The following is a 20,853-nucleotide window of genomic DNA, read 5'->3' as shown; positions in this document are numbered from 1 at the left end:
GCTCTTTCCAGCCCCAGCTCCCTCCCAAACTCAGCTGCATCAGATGTTTTCCTAGGCACTGGCATAAACCCTGTTACTTACTAGAAATGTGGCCCTGCGGGTTCCAGGGCATTCTTGGGAAAGGGAAAACACCGTGTGGATGTGGGCTGTTGAAGGCTGAAGTCAGTGGGGGATAGCAGCGCGCAGCACCCCAGCGCCCTGAAGAATGGGGTAGAGCTGGAATTGCTCCAGCTCCGTGGAGGGACCCGGTTCCCCTCCTCGCCACTGCCCTTCTGCAAACTGGACCAGCAGCCGTGCTGCTAGGGGCCCTGGTTACGAGACATCGCTGCTGAGGAGAGGAGAGGGCTTAAGCATATGTTTAAGTGCTTTCCTGAATCCAGGCCAGGTCCTGTGCTTTAGCAGAGCACAACCTCGCTCATCTTCATTTCCACAGCAGAGCGAGACAGGAGCCCAGATGCTCAGAGATGATCCTTCACGCCTCTGGCAGTGGGTCTGCTCTGACCAGCACTGCAGAAACACCTCTCCCTTGAACACCTCCCTCCAGGCAAAAGAAAAAAGATCCCGGGGAAGCAGGGCTGTCAGCGCAGACAGAAACGTTTGCCTCTTTGCTGCTGGGTAGAGGTGCATAGCAACCTGGAAAAAAAACCAGCCACCACCTTTCTTTGGAAAGAAGGAAATTGCTCTCTAATCGGGCTTGTGGAAGTGAACTTGTGTGCTGACTCCAGAGGAATTTCGGCTGTTCCCCAGGGGGTTGTGATTGCTGTTTGGGTCACATCCCAGCTCTGATCTTGGACTTGCCTTTGGGAGTGGGATTCCTCAGCACGGAGCTGCTGGCATTTGAGGAATGAGTGGTGCTTGTTGCAGAAAAACAAGCAAACCAAGTGTGTGTGTGTGTGCAGTTTAGCCGTGTTCTTCTTAGCAGAAATTGCAGAATTGCCCCACTGAAATGGAAAAAAGCCTCAGGGAGCAGAAGTAAGCCCTAAGAGTTGTCTTCAGGACGAATGTATTTAACCACACCGCTCTCATTAACAGCAGTGCAAGTTCAGGAGCAAAAACCTTCTGCTTACCTCAAACCGAGACCTGCCAACCCGGCTTTGTCCAGGTATTCTCACCAGGGACCCGTGGGATTCAAACGTGAACAAGTGCTGGGAGGATGAGGAAGCCAGGGCTATGCAGGTGTCGCTGCGTTACACCGTTGTGGTTCCTGTATCACCATGAAGTCAGAAAATTTAGCAGAGACCCCAACTGATTCCTCCAGAGGTCCCAGGGCCAGGGAATGAAGGTGCCCTTTTGTGGCTGCCTTGGGATGGAGGGTGGGGAAGAATCTCTCTCTCGATGCAGATTCAGGAGGTTGGGCTCAGTGGAGGGGTAACAGGGCAAAACCCTCTGCCCCATAATGACCTTAAAATACCTGAGCTGGAGCTGTGAGAGGTGCTTAGTAGGCCACCTCAGTCATTTAAATAAACGTGGTGGTCCTCCAGCTGAGGATGTGTTGGTGAAGACTGTGCAGATAGACGGAGCGATCAGGGGAACGCCCGGCTGGGAGTCCCCCACGCAGAGCTGCCTCCCACACCGGCGGCTGATAAACAAGGCAGTTTTCCTCTCCTTCCCCGGCAAGCGTTAGAGGGTTGGGCCCACGGGCCATGGGAATCAACAGGAGTCTTTCCAGTGTGGGCTTTGGATCTTTGTCTGGATAAATAAACAGAAGGAAATAACAAATAGCATGGTTCTAACAAATATTTTAGAAAGTAGAAATGTCTGCCCTTCGCTATGACTCCATCCAAACCCCACAAAGGAAAAAATTTCCCTATTGCTATGGTGCTTTTCCATCTGCCTTTCCCCAGTGATTGGGAGTGTTAACGCAGGCACCTTGGCTCGAGAATACAGCTGGCCCGCAAGGAAACCCTGTGTGGGATTTCCCTGGGGGGTGGTCAGTGACCTTCTCCGCCGACCACCTTTGCCAGCGAGGTTTATGCTTGCTGTTAAAAGAACCCCCCTTTTCTGCAGACTGAGTTCCCGTCCCCAGAGTAACCGTTTGCTGAATTTGAGTGGCTCTATCAAAATAAATGCTGTATTGGTCTTTTCGGCGGGTTTCTAGCTTCTGGATGGAGGTTTCCACGTCTCCCTGCTTGCTGCTGCCTTGCAGCGACACCTGCTGCGCACTTCCAGGAGGAGAGAGGGTTTCCTTGCTGGGAAATCGGTCCCTTTCCTCTGAGAAGGCTTGCAGCAAGGCCAGCTTTGGCTTTTAAGGTGGGAGAAAAGGAAGTGGGGAAGTCTGCTCCTTCCTCAAATAAAAACATTTCTGCGGTCCATGCCTTCTCCAACCTGGCTCGCTCCGTGGCGGTGACGCTTTTGGTTTTGCAAACTTCTCCCAGCCCAGCTTTGGGTGGGAAATGATGAAAAGCCTGCTGTTGCTCCTGGCACAAAGCTCAGGAGAAGGAATGCAGGTGTCTGCCTGCCCCAGAGCTTGTTTGGAAGAGGGAAGAAGTGGAGCAGCATGTCCCGCTCCTAGTGCAGTGTTTTGGGGAGCCTTCCTGGCCACAGCAGTGGCTGTGGAGGGAGACGCGAGCACCGACACCCTGCGGGGACGTACCTCTGCTTGTCACAGCCCGGCACCGCCGCGGGGTGGGAGAAATGGACCGGCTCGCCTGTTTGCTTTCCTGCTCACGCTTTGCTCTCTGTCTCCAGTTGTAGGATTTTGGCAGAGCTGGCCATGATGATCCGGTTCGTGGTTGGTGCCCTCTTCCCAGCGCTGCTCCTGGCCGCCCCGCCCCCCATAAACAAGCTCGCCCTCTTCCCGGACAAGAGCGCTTGGTGCGAGGCGAAGAACATCACCCAGATCGTGGGGCACAGCGGCTGCGAGTCCAAGTCTATCCAGAACAGGTACGGAGCCACCCTCGGTGCAGAGCGGGATGCAGCTGATTTCCATTTGCTGATGACACTGGAGTGGCTTGGGGGACTGTCACTCGCACAAGAAGCCGGGCACAATGTTCTGCCTCTGCCTGGCTGCCTACTGTCTGCCTCAGTGGAAGGTCAGGTCTCCTTCTGCCTTTTGTGGGGAAGAGCAGGCACCTCCCCTGAGCCCTCACCCCTCCCGTTGTCTTTGCAGGGCCTGTCTGGGACAGTGTTTCAGCTACAGCGTCCCCAACACCTTCCCTCAGTCCACAGAGTCCCTAGTTCACTGCGACTCCTGCATGCCAGCCCAGTCCATGTGGGAAATCGTGAGTATCCCTGCCTGCTCCGTGGTTCTTTCTGCAGGGCCTCGCTCAGGGGCTCTCAGCTCTGCTCTGCCGCCACTTGAGGGCAAATTCTTCCCCTTCCCTGAGATTTTCCCACTTGCAGTTTCTTTCCAGGGTGTCTCTCAGGGGACTGTACCCTGTTTTGAGATGCCTGGGTGGAAGGGGCTGCTGGAAGCAGTGTGACTGCTGTGATGAATGATGCATTCATCACTCTGTTTGCAGAAGCATCCCCCGTCAGTCCCTGCATTATTCATCCCGTGTGCCTGTTCTCTCCAGCACTCCCTTTGTCACCTCTTCCCACTTGGGAGTTTTTGCCTTCTTAAATGTCCAGAAGTGCTTCCCACAGCCCGTCTGCCAGTCACCCTCAGGCCTCACAATTTCATGCCACCACAGATCCTGGCAGGGCCATTAGCCCGGCCTCCGAGGCCAGCCTAGGCACCCAGGGAGCGGGGCTCAGCCCTCTGCTTTGCTTTCGACTCAGTCGTTTGGGCAGATGGTTTAGTCCAAACTATCTGAGATGCTCAGGAACGTGTCTTGTGGGTGGCCTTTGCGGTTACCACCGATTTTTCTATGCCAGGAGTGCCTGGGAGCAGTGTCCTGCTTGAGTTGGTGCATTTTCCCCCGGTCTCTGCAGCTTGTGACCTTGGGAGACGTTCCCAGAGAGCTCTCACCTTGCAGACTGGCTGTGGAGGGTTGCGTATATGGATGGCAAACCATCGCTTCTGGCATAGAGTACCCCACGTCTCGCGGCAGGCTGGCCATCCAGGCGCTGAGCCTGCACGCTCGCTCACTGCGTCCTCCTCCCTCCACCCAGGTGACCCTGGACTGTCCAGGCAACGACGAGATCCCCAGGGTTGACAAGCTGGTAGAGAAGATACTTCACTGTAGCTGCCAGGCGTGCGGGAAGGAGCCGAGCCACGAGGGAGCCCTGTTCAACGTCTACCTGAACGCGGAGGAGAACATGCCCGCCGAAGGTCCCAGCCCCCATCATTATGCCCACCACCAACAGGAGGTGGAAGAACCTCCTGCCTCCAGCCACCACCATCACGAGGAGGAGGGCGAGGAGTGACCTGGCCCTTGCGGACTGTCCTTGCAGCCAGTGGCGCGGGCAGGGGGTGTGTGCGAGGGAGAGGGCCGGGGTTTGGGGAGGGAGGGGGGTGGTGGAGTCTTTCCTGTCTAATAGCTACCCTCACGCTTTGCTCTCCGTGATACCCCGGGGCTGGAGGAACGTTTTGAGGCACAAGTAGGGCTGAGGGGCGGACATGGGGCTGGAGCTGCAGGACGAGAGAGGAGGGCTTGGCATTTTCTGACGCAAAACTACTTGCACATAATAGTAATAATATATTGAGAGGAACAGGAACCCGGACGAGGGGGTTTTGGCTGAGAGCAAGAGCTGAGCTGGGTGCCTCAGGGGCTGTCTGCAGGCTCCTGAACCTACTGTGGAGCCCTTGCTGAGTCCTTCTGTTTTTTTCATCTCCTGGGGTGGATGAAGAAGGGATGCAGCCTCTGCACAGTCCCACAAGAGATGCACGTCTCTCCTGGGGTGTGCAGGACCAGCGGCATCCCTTCTCCCTCCTGTTTGCCCTGCCTGCCTAAGGACACGTGGGCTCAGCATGAACGCGCTGTTCCTCCTGGCACCCGCTGGATCTTAATTCAACCCCAACCCCCTCGTATTAGGTAGCTCTTGGGGAGCGTTTTGCCCCAGGATGCGCCTCTGGGGCCACGTGCCTGAGGTTGCTGGGAACCGTGGTGGTGAGAGCCCTTACCTTGGGGCCGCCACGTAGCTCTCTGGGGATGAGGGAGATGGATCCTGCCACGGGCACTGGGGCTTCACCTTTCGTGGCCCGCAGGGGAAGGCCAAGAGAAGGCTCATGCTGGGGTGGTCCGGGTGGGAGCCAGCCCCTCTCCCCACTCTCCCTGCTGCACTTTAATGGTGGTGGAGGGAGAAGGGGGACGAGCGCTGGGATGCTGATGGACCTTCGCAGGGGACTGCTCGTGCAGGGCTGGGGAGGCTCGGGGTGGGGGGATGGCCCCGGGTCCCTCCTGCTACCCCTTTCTCTCTGTTGTATAAAGCTGATTTCTTTGGCGCTGTCCTGACAAGAGCTTCCAGAGCTTGTAATCAATGCCTCCCCCTCCTTTTTACAAGGTGGTTTGTTGTTTTGTTTTTTTTTTTTTCTTAAATAAATTAGTTCTGACTTCCATTTCTCAGTGCTCTGATGCCTCTCTGGTTTTTGGCAGTAGGCTCCTCAGTGCTGACGGGGGAGAGGCCGTTTGCACCAGGACACCAGACGGGACAGCAGCGCAGGAGGGAACAGGGCATGGGAGAGCGATGGTTTCCCTTTAGCTTTCTGCTGCATTCCATTTGGGAGGAGGAGGGAGAGCTGCTAACAGGAAAACCGATCCCAAATATCAGCATATGGGCTGCATGTGGACACGGGGAGCTGCGCATCAGCTGTCGCCCAGGCGTGGTTGTACTCAAGGGCCTGGAGGTTTGAGGGCTGTCGGGTCCCACTTGTGTGGGAAGTGCGTGGGGTCTCTGTGGGATCATGCAACCTTTTATCAGCTCCGTTGCCACTAGGTGACACTCTTGATCCAGCGTGTTTCGTGGCATCCAGATGTTCATGGCTTCCAGGAGCGCTTCTGGAGTGGAGGAAGGCGAACTTGGACGTGGACGTCCCTTCGTGGGTGAGGAGGGAAGCCAAGCGCCTTGGCTGAAAACCAGTGGGCTGTTTCCAAGGGTGTCTGGATCAAGCATTCCCTGGGCAGGGCAGAGTGTGCCCTTGCAAACCTCCGGTCCCACTGATGCCTGGCCACCCAGCGTGGTTGTGCCCTCAGAAACCATCAGCTGATGCTCCCTTGTCTGACCCTAACCCTGGGGAAGGTCCCTTCTGCTCCTGGAGGGACAGGAGGCTGTGCCGTGCAAGCAGCCAGCTCTTCCTGCCCTTCTCTTTGAGTCCCGGGCTCTGGGGGCTCTGTGCAAGTTTGGAGAGCAGCTCTCTGGGTGGTGAAGCGGGAGAGGGTTTGTGTTAAGGCAGCAATTGCCACAATGAAGGGGATGGGCTGAAAATGAAGGGCCCTGGCAGGGATGGAGGTGTCCTGTGCATTGAGATAATTTTTTTTAGGCTGTGAAGTGTCCTACTGAAGATGAGAGCTTTATTGGAGAGCCAGGAGGCAGGAAGAGGTGGAGAAATCCGTGCTGTCACCAGCTACCGTCATGTGGCCCTTTTATTGGTGTGCACTGAAAACATGAGCTGGATTTAGCAGGGGGACTGTTCCTGTAACCTCCAGGAGCTGCAGTTCAAGGTGTTCGGAGCAGGATGTCTCCACCTCCTTTCAACACAACCTGAGCTCCAGTGGAGGCAGGCAGTGGAGGGCTGTTTTGCAGATGAAAACACAAATGTTTCAAAAGTAGCTAAGCCAGGCTCCATCCAAAATTTGCCCTAAGGAACCACTCCAGTTGGTGGATGGAGTGGGATCCTGAGAGTAGATTGCACGACTGGAGGCTGCTGTGTTAAGCACCGGACTGCTTGCATGTCCTCACCGAGGTCTCTCAGCCTTCCAGTTTTACTCCCTCCAGCTCACCAGCCCTTTCTTTGCCATGTTGACATTTGGGTGGCTGTTGACAACCTGGTTTTGCTTTCCCTGCTAGTGGTACTGGAGAGCAGAGCTGGTGGAAACCATGATCCCCTGCAGATGTGTCCAGAAACGCAGCGCAGGGGAGCGAGCACAAGGCCAGCAGAGCTGACGGAGCAGAGAAGCTTTTGCAGGGGCAACGGTAGGATTTGGACCTCATTTTAAGGCAGGTTTTTTAAAACACATTTTGCTTTGATCAATTCAGATTCAACTTCCCCAGTGAACACATCCAAACCAAGCATTCAAAACCTCCTACGTACCTAGTTCTGGAGGACACACTCCCGATCCAGTCTCCTTCTTTGAGGCAAAAGCTCTGGAGTTAAACGGAGATGCTCCTCAGGCTGGGGTGCAGCAGGGCGGAGGAGGAAGCTCATGGCTTGACTTCCTCGCTGAGCACTAGCGTGGACCCAGCTGGGATAAGTCTGTGCTGCTGCATTGATTTATCCTCGCTGGGGAGGCTGCCGCAGTGTGGGATTAGGGTGGGTTGTCTTGCTTGTTCCCAGCACAGATGGGACGAGGAAGTGAGGGTTTCCTGGTACAAGAGCTTTTCTAAAGAAACCTCCTGCTGCGATCAGAGCCTCGCGTGTGTGTGCTCTGCCCTGGGATGCCTGCCAGGCCCGAGTGACGCAGAGGTGGCCGGGGAGGTTTGGCTGGGAGCATCCAAGGAGAGGGTCCTGGGGAAGCAGAGGGAGGGCAGATGCCGTGCATGAGCTCCCAGGAGAGCTTGTCCCGGTATGAGTCGGCAGCTGTTTCCCAGTGAAGAGCTTTCCAGTGGCACGGAGACCCTGGCGGGGGGGCAAGGGGCTGCGCAGGGGCTGTGTCCACCCACAGAGGCGAGCCAGGCTTTGCATCTCCCCTGTCCCTTGCTGAGACCTGAATTGCCCATTCAGCCACTGAGAAAAGCACCACAAAGTTGTTGAAAAGGGGATCAGAAAAGTAGATCTTGGTAAAGAGACAGATCTCTGTTGCGACGTGGGCAGCTGGGCAGCGCAGCCGGTGCCGGGGGTGCGGCGGGATGGGGCCGGTGGGGCGTGCGGCGTGCCCAGCTGGCACTTGCCCACACATCTGCAGCAGCATCTTCCCAGGGGAAGCGTGTTAACGAAAGCTTCGGTGGCGGCGCAGGGAGGAGAGGGCAGCAGCTGGCAGTGTCTGGCCCTGTGACCGCAGGGGTAGGTGCCAGGGGCACAACGGAGACACGCACGGAGCTCTGGTTTGTGCTGGAGTCAGCGCCCTCGGCTCTGATCTGCCCCCAACGGAAATTACAGCCATTTATTTGAAGGGAAAAAAAGCTTTTGGCTAATTAAAACCAACCAAGTCAGTCCCTGCAAAGCACCCCGAGGTGTTGGCCCTGAAGTGTGGAGCTGGTAGCATGGGGTACCTACCAGCACTTAAAGATTCAGAAGAGTCTTCTGAACTGGAAGGGATGAAGAAAACAGCAGGACCCGCTGGGTCCTCTGACGTGTTGCCTCCCACTTGCCGAAGGGCAAGTTGCCGTGGGTCCATCCAGGGTTGCCCCTGCAAAGGCCGGGTCCTGGGCTGCACCGAGGCCAACCCAAATAACCCCAGAGCGGAGGGGCAAGACCCCTGGCTGTCCCGGCATGAGCGCAGCCGTTTCCCTTCGCTTCTGCTCACGCCCTCCATCCCTGGCTGCAGATTGCTGGAAAATGAGCCAGCAAGTCCTTTCCGTGCCTCCAGCTGCTTTCTGAGCAGGCAACTGGGGGCTATTGCAGGCAGGTTTGTTGCTTTTTATTTGGCTTTGCAAAATTGTGCTTTTTTTATCGACTGGTGCGGAGGATGGAGCCTGGCGCTCGGTGCTGCCGGCTGGGCTGAGCCTCAGGGTCTCCGACGTTGGCAGAGGCGGCTGGTGGAGGGGCGGCAGAGCACGGTGCTGGCTGTTCCTTTAAGGCAGAAAAGGGAACTCTCTGGCTGCCAGTTTGTGGAGTTTCGACCAGATTCCTGTTTTCATTAGCATTTCATTTCATCTCCTCCTCTCCCCCAGCCCCACCTCCTCCGAATCAGCATTTCTGCATCCTTTTCTGTGCATCACCGAGCAGCAGGTAAAAGTCTGGCTGGCACCTGCACACACACACACACACACACACACACTCTCACACGCACCCCTGCATGCTGGACGCACCTCTGCCAGGGGAGAGACACCTTCCCACGCTCCTGCGTGTTGCGTCTTCCTCCTCACGGGTGAGCTGGGCTGGGAGCATCCCCGTACTCGCCTCAGGGCTGCTCTGCCTCTCCTTGCTGTCTCTGCAGCAGCAGCAGCAGCAGAGCTCAGGCACCGAGCGGCTCAGTGGGGCCCCGCTGCCCCAGGGGACCCAGCTCTGCAGGTAGCCAAGTCCAGCTCAGGGGGCGAGAGCTGAGCCTCAGGGGTCCAGAGCATCCCCAGCATCCAGAGCATCTTGGAGTCCAGAGCATCCTCAGCATCCAGGGTATCCTGGGTCCAAAGCATCCCTGGCATCTGGAGTATCCTGAGTCCAGAGCACCCCTGGCATCTGGAGTATCCTGGGATCCAGAGCATCCCAGCATCTGGAACACTGAGAGCATCCTGGGGTCCAGATTATTCCCTGGTCCAGCACATCCAGAGCATCCTGCTATCCAGAGCATCCTGCCATCCGGAGCATCCTTGGCATCTCGAGCATTCCGGCATCCAGAGCATCCCAAGCCTCCCTGGTGTCCAGAGCATCCCCAGTATCCAGAATCAGTGTCCAGGGACATCCCAGCACCGGGGGATTTGCAGAATCGAGGAAATGCCTGGCTGTGAGTAACCGGGAGGGGAACCTTGCTACTGCTGATCGGCTCCTGGGAATGTCACTCTGTCCTGATTTCCAGTGAAGAGAGAGTGGGGGAAGAGAGGGAGAGGAGGAGGAGAGGAGAAAGGAGGACAGACACAGAGAGGAGACAGGGAGATGGTACTTCTTCCCCTGGAGCTGGCTCCGGCGATGATCACTTAGCACAGGTCGAGGCTGGAGAAGGTCCCTTGAGCTCCAGAGCCAGCCCTGCCACGCGGCTCCTCATGGAGGGCCATTTGGGGGCCCCCAATGCCAGTGTGCTGGGGGAGCGCTCGCTGCTGGTGGGGAGCAGCTGGGTGGCCGCTTTCCTCTGCTTCATCATCCTGCTGACCACGGCGGGTAACTTCCTCCTCATCCTCCTCATCATCACCCAGCGCTCCCTTCGCAACACCTCCAACTACTTCTTGGTGTCCCTCTTCATGTCCGACCTGATGGTGGGGTTGGTGGTCATGCCCCCGGCCATGCTCAACCAGCTCTACGGCCGCTGGGTGCTGCGGGGTGACTTCTGCTCCCTCTGGTACTCCTTCGACGTCATGTGCTGCAGCGCCTCCATCCTCAACCTCTGCGTCATCAGCTTGGACCGCTACCTGCTCATCATCTCCCCCCTCAAATACAAGCTGCGAATGACCTCCTGCAGAGCCCTCTGGCTCATCCTGGCCACCTGGACCTTGGCTGCCCTGGCCTCCTTCCTGCCCATCAAGATGGGCTGGCACGAGCTGGAGTTCGAGGTCCGGTCCCCAAACGTCACCTCCCGGGGGGATGAGGACCAGTGCCGGCTACTGGTCAGCTTGCCCTACGCCTTGGTGGCCTCCTGCCTGACTTTCTTTCTCCCATCCACCGCCATCTCCTTCACCTACTGCCGCATCCTCCTGGCAGCTCGCAAGCAAGCGGTGCAGGTGGCTTCCCTCGCCTCCAACGTGGCCACCGCCACTGCTGACGAGACCACGCCACAGGTAAGGTGGCTACAGGGACGTTGCTCCTTGCAGACCCCCGTGGTTTGGGTGCGTGGGGTGTTTCTGCCTTCTGGACGGCCTCGGGGCCGGAGCTGGCAAAGGGCTTTGGCAACCAGCCCGCAGGGAGGGAGATTTTGGGCAACATCCACCTCCCTGATGTCCTCTGAGGTGCCCCATGTTTTGTCCCAGCAACGGTGTGCGTTTAAGCTGCTCAGGAGCACAGAAACAGCATGAGCAGAAGCAGAGAAATAAATTAAGATACAGGCAAAAATAAATGCAGTTTCGCCCCCCTCTTGGCTAGCGTCATCCCGGAGGGTTTTAATCTTATCTGACTTTCCACTAGTAAATCTTGGCCATGGTGGGTGTGAGACATATGGGGGAGAAGGAGTTTAAATAATAGCAAATACCAAATTCTGGAGAGCACCTTATTTTGAACGACCAGCTTCTATTTTTGTTTCCTGGTCTATAACGGGAACTGTAAAATACCTCCTTGCTCGATCGCTGGTTAAACCGGTGTGTGTTTTTTATCACCAAAACGTGGCTGCGCTTGTTTGTATTTCTCCGGGAGAAGGCAATTGCCGCTAAATCTAACAGCTTTAATTCCCTGTAATAGGCTTTATTGACCTCATATCCTACAGGGAAAAGACAAACTTAATTGCCTTTAAATACCTTCATTTAGTTTGTTGTTCTTTCTCTTTTAAGAAAGGAGCCAGGACTCTCTGACCTGGCCAGCTCTCCCGCACATGATCACATGGACCAGACTTTCAAAAGGAAAATGAGAATCAAAGAATCAACAGCCAATATCAGAAAATGTTTTTTCCCCCCCGCCCGCCAAGTTTTTGGACTCTACAGACACAATCTGCCGCAGCCCTGCGGCCCCAGTGCTGCCCCGCTCAGGGGACTGGGGGATGCTCAGGAGCTCTGCTCTGCCCTGGAAAACCAGCGTCCTCCCCCCGTATTTCAAGTGTCCCGGCAGATTCCGAGGAGCCCTGAATCGGCTGAGGCGGAGGGCGAGCTGAAAACAAGGTGTCAGACAGGGAACCCTCAAGTTTCATCTTTTTAACTGGGTTTTGGTTCTCTTTTGGGGCAGGGAGCTGAGCGGTAACGGGGCCTCATTTAATTACGGCGGCGGGCTGAGATAATAACTTCATTTTAGATTGCAAGAGCGGATAGAGGACTGAGTCAGTTATGGTGTTTGTAGGCTGAAATGTTTGACGTCCTGCTTTAAAAAATATAATTAGTTTGCTGCTCTAATCAGCAGCTAGAGCTGGCTCTTTAGGGCATGCTTTATCCTCACCAAAACATTAACTGCGTTGGATTTTTCTATTAAAAAAGCAGCCTAATGATAAAGCCCGTATTTTACAGATAAAAAAAAAAAAAAGCTCCATGTTGAGGGTTTCTAGTGCTTCCTCTTCCTGATTTCTGGTCCAGGGGCTGCAGTGTGTGCCATCCTCCCCCCCCCTTGTGGGAAGGGAAATAACAGCGGGGATTTTTGCAGGATTTGCAGCACTAAACGCCACTTTCCTTGGGCAGGAGGCTGGTGCCAGTGGCTCCGGGCCGGGCAGATGTGCTTGCTCACCGCCCCGTCTCCCGCTGCAGGTTCCCTGCGCCCCGAGCCAGCCCGCGGCCGGCAGCGAGAGCAGGAGGTTCGCCAACAAGCACAGCAAGAAGGCGCTGAAGGCCAGCCTGACGCTGGGCATCCTCCTGGGCATGTTCTTCGTGGCTTGGCTCCCCTTCTTCATCACCAACGTGACGCAGGTAAGGACGTGTGTTTTGGTTTTTTATTTTATGTCGGGTTTTCAAAAGCTTTTCACTTTGAATCCAGCTGGGTTCAGCCTTAGGCACCTGCAGGTCTCGCTGGAAAGCCTCTGGGACCAAAGGTGCCATTTCCCCAGGGAGCAACAGCAAGGAAAAACCCTTCAAAAGGGTTTTAAAGGGTCCCTTCGAAAGGGAAATATTCGCATGTCTGGGAAACCGCTCTGGATCGGGGCCGAGGTGGGAGACGCTGCTAATCCTTGCGGTGTCCCCCCCGCCAGGCAGTCTGCAGCTGCGTCCCGGCCGCCTTCTTTGACGTGCTCACCTGGCTCGGGTACTGCAACAGCACCATGAACCCCATCATCTACCCGCTCTTCATGAGGGACTTCAAGAGGGCCATGGGCAAATACCTGCCCTGCTGCCGGCGCTCGGGGGAGCCCCGTCCCAGCGCCATCTCCCTCTCCATGAGGAACTCCAACAGCGGACCCCGCGCCGCCACGTCCCTCAAGAACGTCCTCACCTTGCAGGCTGAGACTGACTCGGTTGACTCCGGGGTGCTGGGGAACGACCACAGCCTGCTGCCGGCCGGCGCCCGCCCCCCGGCTCTCCCGGCCCCCGGCGCCCGCTTGGCCAACCTTTTCGACGTGGAGCCCCCGGACGCGGAGCTGCAGCCCAAGCAGCTCGGCACCCCCGTGGCCTGAGCGAGGGCGTCCCGACGGGGGGTTACGGACCTCTGCGTGCCGGGAAGGAGCCCCCAGCCCAAGGCAAACGCGCCGGAGGGCCGATACGCCGCAAGACGTCTCCCTGCCCATGCATTGCTGTGCGATATCCCCTTCAAGCGCAATGTGCATCTCCTTGGAGATGTCACCGAGCACTTCTGTGGGCAGGATTAATCAGTGCAGAGCCACGTTTTACTGCTGAATTCATCTGCCTTGTTTCTCTCTCTTTCCATCCCTCCTTTGCTCACCGTCACCAATCCCTCACACTTCTCCAAGAGCTGCTTCTCACGGCCTTTTCATCTCTGGTTAGTCTGAACCTCGGACTCCAGACCCTTCTGCCAGCCAGTGTCTCCCTAAGCTTCAACCAAGGCTGAGTTTTCAGCTTCCACTCACAGAGCTCAGCAGATCACCTCTGTCTCACCAAGTGCACCAAGAAGAACGGTGGAAACTACATCCCGTGATTCATGGACGAGAGGTTTGGGGCTGCTCCAGTCCACGGAACATCATGTCTTCTTGGAGTTTAATTTCCTTGCCTGATTTGGACTGTATCTGCCTCGGTTTCTTGTGAAAGCGGTGAGTTGCAACACAGTGAAACCATCGTGTTTAATCACGAACAGCCTGCACTACGGGGGATTAAGTTTGATGCAAAATGTTCCACACAGCTTTTTGGATATTCAGCAAGGGTGTGGGTGTTTGACTTGTTTGTGGCGCCATGGGTATCCTGACAGTAGTAAGCACCGAGATAAGCTTCCCTTTAGATTTCATCCCACAGCTTCCTATTTTTGGCGTATGACCATCATACTTTGCTCTGACAATCCATCAATTTTTAGATGACGCAATTAGAAAATACACTCTTTTTTTCCCCTTCAAATAAGAATCTAAACGACTATTGTCTTTTAAATGACAATGCCAGCCCCCCCCCCCCCCCCCCAGCCATAAGCAGAGACAATAGTGAGTAATACGGTAAGTGGGCACTTAAAAAAAATAATAAAACAAATGCTTCAGCAAATTCTTCCTCAAGTGCCTTTCAGATGTAGGGATGGGTTGGCAGTTGGTTTCCGTGCCCTCCTTGGACTCGTACCCTTGCTGCCTGTTTCCCAGCCCACACTAACGAGTTTGATTGTGCTCCTGAAGCTCACAATTCCACGGACGAGCTCAAAGCATCCCTAGGACATGGGATGCTGGAAGAAGCAGCCACACACCAAGCCAGTCTCATTAGTTTTCTTTCCACGTTGCCCACGTACGTTCCAGAACTGAACAACAAGTGTTTTTACAACCAACTTGTCATTTATTTGCTACAAATCCCCTTGCAACGGACGGCTGGCCCCGCGGTCAGTGATGGATGACCGTGACAAAGGGAGGACTGAGCACAGGTTCAAACATCGAGCTGTTTAATACATTTTTGCCCTATCCGTGGACAGCTAGCTTGGGTTTGGTATCAAGCACGCAGATAAATACGTCCATCTTTCCACAAAAGGCTTTATATAAAACCAACATACTTTGACTACAACTCCAGTTAAAAAGGAGTAGAAAAATACACAATGAACCCCGAAGGTCCTTTAGGCAGCCAAATCAGCAGGGACAGGCTTTAGGAGATGGACAAAGAGAGACTGCTTCTTCAAGCCAGGAGTTCAAAAGCAATAAGGCGTTACTCCCATCGAGCCAATTCTTTGGAAATAAGGAGTTTGCTTGTGGACAAATCCTCTGATGCGGTGGAAGAATCATATCCCTGCAGCCAACGGCATCAACGCCGAAACCAGAGGCTGCAATCGCACTGTTTCCCCTCTCGTGAGTCACGGGCACCTTCCCGATCTGGATGTGGGAAGGTATTCGTACCACCCAGCGCTTGTTTTAAAACACAAAGAAGGGGGGTTAGCCTCCTGCCGTGCTCCTGCTAGATGCGTTTTCTTGGGTTTAGCAGCAAAATAAGCCAGAAAAGGACCTTTTATGGAAGATGTGGATCTGTCCCAGGCAGTTTTGGAAGACTGGGCATAGCAGGGGATGTAAAGCAGGGTCCCTCCCTCCGGTTTGAGATGGGGGGAGAAGACAGTGGATGCCAATTCGCTTGTGTGGAAGGAGGTAGAGATCAAACAGATTCACGTTTATCCTATGCCAAGTCTCGGTTTCATTCTAAGCCATTTAAAAATCTGTCTAGAGGGGGCTTTTAAGGCCGGAGATGTGTGTGGGACACAGACGGAAAGTCTCTGTGGGTTGCTGGCTTGCAAAGCCTGGGAGGAAGTTTCACAAAGTAATAAATCATAAAAAGCCCACTCTGTTTCTTCTGCTGTCTTTCACCTAAGGACTCAAAGCATGTTCCTAATAGTAATGAGGCCTCGAACACTCATCGCCCTCAGCTTGCAGATAGGGAAACAGCCTCATTGATTGGAAAGTGCCCAAACCCTGGCAGCAAACCAGCAGCAGACTGGGGAAGGCAGCCAGGTAGCCCGAGCCTTTCGCCTCCCCGGTTTGCAGAGCCGAAACACGGACGCCGAGATGTTCACTGCTGGGCAGCCGGAGCCTGCGACACGCCTGCTGACCCGAAAACCAAACCCCAAATGAACCACTGGTTGAAAAATGTTTTTAATTTCCTAGTGACGAGCCCTTCTCCACAATAGGCTTAAAGTTACCCAGAGAGCCACCTGCTTTCCCAAGAGTTATACAGCAGAGACGCAGTCCCTAATGGTGACAGCTGCTTCCCCCAAGAATAAACCCAGTTGGTGCGAGGAGGGAAGTGCCGCCGCTTCCTGAGGAGCAACGCTGATTCAGGCAGGAATCAGCCCTTTCTCGTCCAAGGGAGATGCCACGGGCAGCTGCTCCGAAAGCTTTGATCCAGTGCCACACCGGTGCCACGCTCCAGGCTCTCGGGAGGGTCTGAAAACGGCAGCCTCAGCTCCGCCGGCTCTACCGATAACCCTCTGGGAATCCCAGTGCCGTGGAGGGTGCTTTGAAAGCGGTTTTAGCGCTGCCTGAGCATCTCTGCCCAACACGGAGAGCTCTAATTTGCTCCTTCGCCCGCTGCCTGTTTCCCGCTGTCCCCGCTGTTTGAACAGTCTGGGCAGGGCAGCGAGGCTTCTCCCGAGGGACAGCCGGGGGGATCACGGCGCCGAGCGTGGCCGGCTGGGAGAGCCTCACCACCAGCCGCATCCTCCTCTCGCACGGTGTTTTCCTCTTCCTGGGGCTCGCTGCCTGCTGCCCGCTGGGACTCCTCGGTGAGCGGGGAGAAAAGACTGCTGCTGCCCCTCTCTCCCTTGGTTTTAACACCCACAGCTTTTAGGATCGTGTCCATTTGCTTCATGTAGTCCAGGTGGCCGTTTACCTGCAAGCAACAAGAGTCTTGTTAGTGGGGAAGCTGCGGGGAACCCAGCTCAGTCAAGTCCCTCATCCCAAAGGCCACCGCTGCCGTGAGACTTGGTTTTAGCTCTGAAAGGCTGAAAAAAATGAGGTCTGAGAAATGCAGTTGTCCGTTGAATAACCCGAACTGGCCGCACCTGTTGTGGCACACGCTGCTGCTGGATTACTTTTCCTCTAAGATGTGCATGTTTAAACGTTTGGACATTGCTGAGTCACAAACCCCCAGATTCTGGGTGCCAAGAGGGTGAGGGAGGAGGTGATCTGCCATGGTGAGAGACGCCCAGGTAGGAGACGAGTTGTCCTATTCCAGCTCCCTGTTCTCTGCTAAATCCTGTGTCCTCCCTGTGCCTCAGCTCCCTTGTAAAAGCCAAGATTATCTTTTTTAAATTAGGATGTAGTCATTAAATCTCACAACAGCTACCAAGCGTGTTAAGGTTCTTGGCTGGAAGGTGCACTGATCTGTCCCATGCCATATAAAACCGGGAGCCTGAGAGTTATGGGTTCATAAACCAAATTGAAGTCAACAATACGTGCAGAACCCCACATGTTTTCTTTGTACGGTGATTTCCATTACAAAATAAACCTGTCTGAGATGGATGCTGGAATGCACTCTTCCAGTCAGGGCACAGGAGGGAGAGGAAATCTCTTCTGCAGGTTATTATTGTCATATGCTAAAGGCTGCCTGGCTGGAAAGGCAGAAACTGCCTCCTCTGTTTCAGATGTCCTGTGCAAGCTGAGCGTTTGAAGTCATGGCAGCCAAGATCCTTCTAGAGACCAGCCTTCAGATCTCCTTTGCTGCTGTGCTCACAGCCAACATGGGAGGAAGCGATGGGAGCAAAGAATCACAAGGTGGATTTACAGTGGGTTTTTCTGTGGAGAGGAAAAGTGCGGTGGGGCTGAGTCGGGGGTATTTTGGGGGTACGCTCACAGCCGGCCTGTAGATCTCAGCAGAGGTTAAGGGCTATGATTTGCACCCTAAGGTATTTTAGCATCTTGGGTAAATTCTAACAGTTTAAATCCTCCCTGACTCCGCCAAAAGGCTGTCTCAGGCAATGCTGCCTCTTATTTTCCCAAATCTTGCTAGGAATTAGGGAATTCCCAGAGCAGGGAATACCCGACACCACAGTCCCAGGTTTTCTGCTTCCCAGCCGCCTGTACGAGCGCCCCAGGGAGGGGCTGTCTGCTCGTACGAGGCGGTAAGAGCTCTTGGCAGGGCTCTGCAAAGAAACCCAGCCGTGGAGCCTCTGCTCGCCTCCCCGCTAGCTCAGTCGGCGCGGCTGGCGGATGCCTGGGCAGTCCTTCCAGCAACCAGGGTTACCAGCACACCTCTGCCCAACCCCAAAGCAAACCTCCTGTCCTGCACGGGCAAAACTCAAGCCTCCTAGCTGTTGGCGTGAAGCAGCTTTTGAGTGGTATCGTTTGGATGGACTTGGAGCAAAATGCAGGATTTAATCAGCACGTTCATAATGCAATATGCGACTTTAATCAGTCCAGATGGCTCAACAGGCTCTTGATGTTTTGAACAGATTAGTTAATTAAAATAACCATTGAAGGACTAACGGACTGGCTGTTGTGTACATCGTTCTCTGAAAAAGGACAAAGCTTTTACTACTCAGTAGGGGGGCTTGGTGCTAAAGAAGGAATGAGCACAGCGCTGGACAAGGTGGAGAGAAACGAGAAGGAAATGGACTTAACTGGGAGGGGTTGCTGAAGTCTCTTGGTTTGCTGTATCTGAAACCTCTACAGGCACCACAACCTACCTGTCCTGGTCAGCACTTGGGGATTTCTCAGCCTGTTACGTTACCCAGCCATTAGTCAGAGAGAACAAATTTCCTCTGCTGCCCTAAGGACTAGAATTTCATAAGTCCTCAGCATCCAGCAGCTTCCACTAAACCAGCGGGGAATTCCTCCTCCTGAGCACCACGATCGCCGAGAGACGCTGGGTATGAGCAATTCTGAAGAGCTGCGCCTTTCCTCATGCAGCTAGAAGAGAAGCTGAGACCTCCTGAAAGCCTGTCCCTTACTGCAGGTCTGCTCCTACCACTAAATCTCTTCAAAGGAAACTCACTTCTGTTTCCAGGGTGGCCCAGGAGAAGATTCCATCAAGCCAGACCAATGCAAGCCCTGAGAAGCCTTGGAGGAGGCAGGACTCTTTCTCTGCTGTACTGGACATTAAGTACCGAGCCATCAGGAAAAGACCAGCGAGCAAACTGCCATGCCGCTTTAAAGCTCTGACATCGTCCTGGTGCGAAAATTCAGCAACTCCATCTCTCATAAAGCCTGTTTTCATCTGCAATCTGAAAAGCTGAATTCCCCCGCTGGGTGGGCTGTGCTGGCTGGGAACATCTGAAACACTGTAAGGGACAATAAAAACTTTAAAGGGAAATAAACATTTGTTTGAATGTTTGTCAGAACGAAGTACAGGCGGGATTTCAGAATAGAAAAGTGTTCTTGTAACCAAAGCAAATCATATTCATGCTTGTTATAAGGAAATGGAGGCCGTGGGGTAGGTTTATCATTGTGCTTAGGTGACTCCTCCTCTGTTCCATCTGATTTTACGGTTGCATTGACTCATTGGCAAACACAAGGCAGCTGCCTGTGTCACTGGCTCTGCTGCAGGACTCCAGCATTGTGCAGGAAGATCTCCAAAGGGCCACAGAGGACAGCAATGCTCAGGTGGATCCATCGGTCAGCTGAAAGGAGCCATCAGTTCAGGAAGTTTGGAAAGGTTTTCAAGTTCAAATCCACCCAAAAGTGTCAAAAATGTCACTGAGCATCATCAGCTGCGTCTATTAAATTCAAATGGAAGTCTTTTTATTTGGTACAATAAGTGCCTCTGGTTATGGTGTCATAAAAACACAGTTCAATTTACAGGAGCTTTAAAAACAAATAACGCCACTCCTGGGCCTGCAACCAATTCGCTGGTGGCCGCTGTACCGAGGCGAGCCGTGAGCTCTGCGGCACGGATGCTGCTCTCCGCGTTAATGACAGCAGCTCTAGGGGGAGAGGGACAGGGGACAGAGATCAGCGTGTCTGATGACAGTGGAATCAATCTGCAGTTACCACGCAGCTCTCCCCGTTAGCAGTAAGCCGGTGCAATCTCCACGGCTCCACTCGATTGCCCTTGCGGTCGGTTTTCCCCAGTGTCGCGAAAGAACAGATAAAGCCCCAGCACAGGATCCATCCAGCTCTTCAGGACAGAGGAAGAATCCCGACTTCTCGCAGGCTTTGAGCTGCAGGAACGCAAGGTGTACCCCAGAGCCCAGCGGGGATGCCTGGGGAGCCTGCCAAGTGGTGGAGAGAGAAAGGACCTGGGAGAAAGGAGATACTACGTACGACCCTGGCTCTGCCACGGACTCACACGAGCACAGGCAAGACTTGCTCCATCACAGCACTGGGTATCACACTGACATTAACCTCTTGGTGTGGCAGAAGAATGCTCACTCCAGAGCCAACTGTTTTAAGATCCATTTTCCTTCAAAACAAGCTCCTCCACCGATCCCAGCGGCCAACACCAGGAGCCCAGGCCAGCTCCAAAGCCCGGCGCAGCTCGCACAGCTGTGGGCTTCGCAGGGCTGCGTGATTCACAGCAGCTCAGCTGAAAGGCACCTTGGCTACCTGCAGGGAGAGATCAAGGACAGAGCAGCTGGGCTCTGCCTTCCTCCGGCCCTCCCGGACCAGACATCCTGTGGGTTCACAGAGAATCGCTGAGGAGCACGGGAGGCACGCAGCGGGAGCAGAGGATTCACAGTACTCGGCGAGTCGCAGGAGCGCAGGTCATTAACATGGCTGAGAATTTCACCTCTTTGATTTGATTTGAGCCCGTCACGTCCAACTTGATCATGCAGGAGAAAGCTACCCTCAAGTTAAAACATCTCTCTAGAGCTTTGTGATTTCAGCAGGAGCAGTAATGATTCGGAGGACACCACAGTTTCAGGATTCCCTTTTGACAAAAACTCTCTGTTTTAATAGGAAACAGTATTTTCTGTGGGGTGAAAACAGTTAATAGGCTGAGCTGCAGTTCCTGAAGCTCGGATAATAATCACACCTCACCTTTCAGCCGCCTTTTCTTCCTGCTGGGGTGTCAGACACTGCGTGTACACACATAATGAAATGCAAACTGCCTCCGGGTGGCCTGTCTCAGTAGAGCCAGCTCAGCAACTTTGGTTATTGCCAGTTCAGCTCTTGGCTTTACCCTCTGTTTCCAGAAGTGGCAGTGAACTTGTCGTTCAGGAAGAGAACCGGAGCGCAGCCCTGTGCCGGCCAGTTGTGGGGTAGCATGGGTAAAGAAGGGAAGAAACTGGAATGTCACTATTGCTTTCCAAAAAATTCTGCCTCCAAGTCCGCGCAGCCCTCCTCTTCCAGAGGGTGGCACAGGCTGAGTGACGATAGGGATCCCAAG

At 54.5% G+C, this 20,853-nt stretch overlaps 3 protein-coding genes across 3 annotated transcripts in view; 2 read left to right on the top strand and 1 right to left on the bottom strand.

Moving 5' to 3' along the window:
- Positions 1-2,698: 2,698 nt before the first annotated feature.
- NBL1 (NBL1, DAN family BMP antagonist) lies at positions 2,699-4,308 on the top strand. Its single transcript, XM_009953786.2, has 3 exons — positions 2,699-2,883; positions 3,110-3,221; positions 4,054-4,308. Exons 1-3 carry the CDS (start codon positions 2,714-2,716, stop codon positions 4,306-4,308), a joined length of 537 nt encoding a protein of 178 aa, XP_009952088.1. The 5' UTR covers positions 2,699-2,713.
- Positions 4,309-9,897: 5,589 nt separating this feature from the next.
- On the top strand, positions 9,898-13,082 carry HTR6 (5-hydroxytryptamine receptor 6). Its single transcript, XM_009953788.2, has 3 exons — positions 9,898-10,626; positions 12,226-12,384; positions 12,663-13,082. Exons 1-3 carry the CDS (start codon positions 9,898-9,900, stop codon positions 13,080-13,082), a joined length of 1,308 nt encoding a protein of 435 aa, XP_009952090.2.
- A 3,013-nt stretch (positions 13,083-16,095) lies between these two features.
- The window catches only part of TMCO4 (transmembrane and coiled-coil domains 4), a 35,874-nt gene continuing 31,116 nt past the window's right edge, over positions 16,096-20,853 (bottom strand). Inside the window, exon 13 of the mRNA XM_009953787.2 lies at positions 16,096-16,416. Coding sequence (XP_009952089.1) covers positions 16,096-16,416 — 321 coding nt within the window. The remainder of the gene's footprint in view (positions 16,417-20,853) is intronic.

The sequence above is a fragment of the Leptosomus discolor genome, chromosome 20 (genome assembly GCF_034619465.1).
Source record: "Leptosomus discolor isolate bLepDis1 chromosome 20, bLepDis1.hap2, whole genome shotgun sequence".
NCBI classification, from domain to species: domain Eukaryota; kingdom Metazoa; phylum Chordata; class Aves; order Leptosomiformes; family Leptosomidae; genus Leptosomus; species Leptosomus discolor.
This window is presented reverse-complemented; position numbering and strand designations above follow the sequence as displayed.

What these genes read in the sequence shown, in the direction of transcription:
- NBL1 (XM_009953786.2), top strand. Translation starts at nt 2,714, where the DNA reads ATGATGATCCGGTTCGTGGTTGGTGCCCTCTTCCCAGCGCTGCTCCTG. An exon ending in TCCAAGTCTATCCAGAACAG is followed by an intron (nt 2,884 to 3,109) that starts GTACGGAGCCAC and finishes TTGTCTTTGCAG; the next exon opens with GGCCTGTCTGGGACAGTGTT. An exon ending in CCCAGTCCATGTGGGAAATC is followed by an intron (nt 3,222 to 4,053) that starts GTGAGTATCCCT and finishes CCCTCCACCCAG; the next exon opens with GTGACCCTGGACTGTCCAGG.
- HTR6 (XM_009953788.2), top strand. Translation starts at nt 9,898, where the DNA reads ATGGAGGGCCATTTGGGGGCCCCCAATGCCAGTGTGCTGGGGGAGCGC. An exon ending in CTGACGAGACCACGCCACAG is followed by an intron (nt 10,627 to 12,225) that starts GTAAGGTGGCTA and finishes CTCCCGCTGCAG; the next exon opens with GTTCCCTGCGCCCCGAGCCA. An exon ending in TCATCACCAACGTGACGCAG is followed by an intron (nt 12,385 to 12,662) that starts GTAAGGACGTGT and finishes CCCCCCCGCCAG; the next exon opens with GCAGTCTGCAGCTGCGTCCC.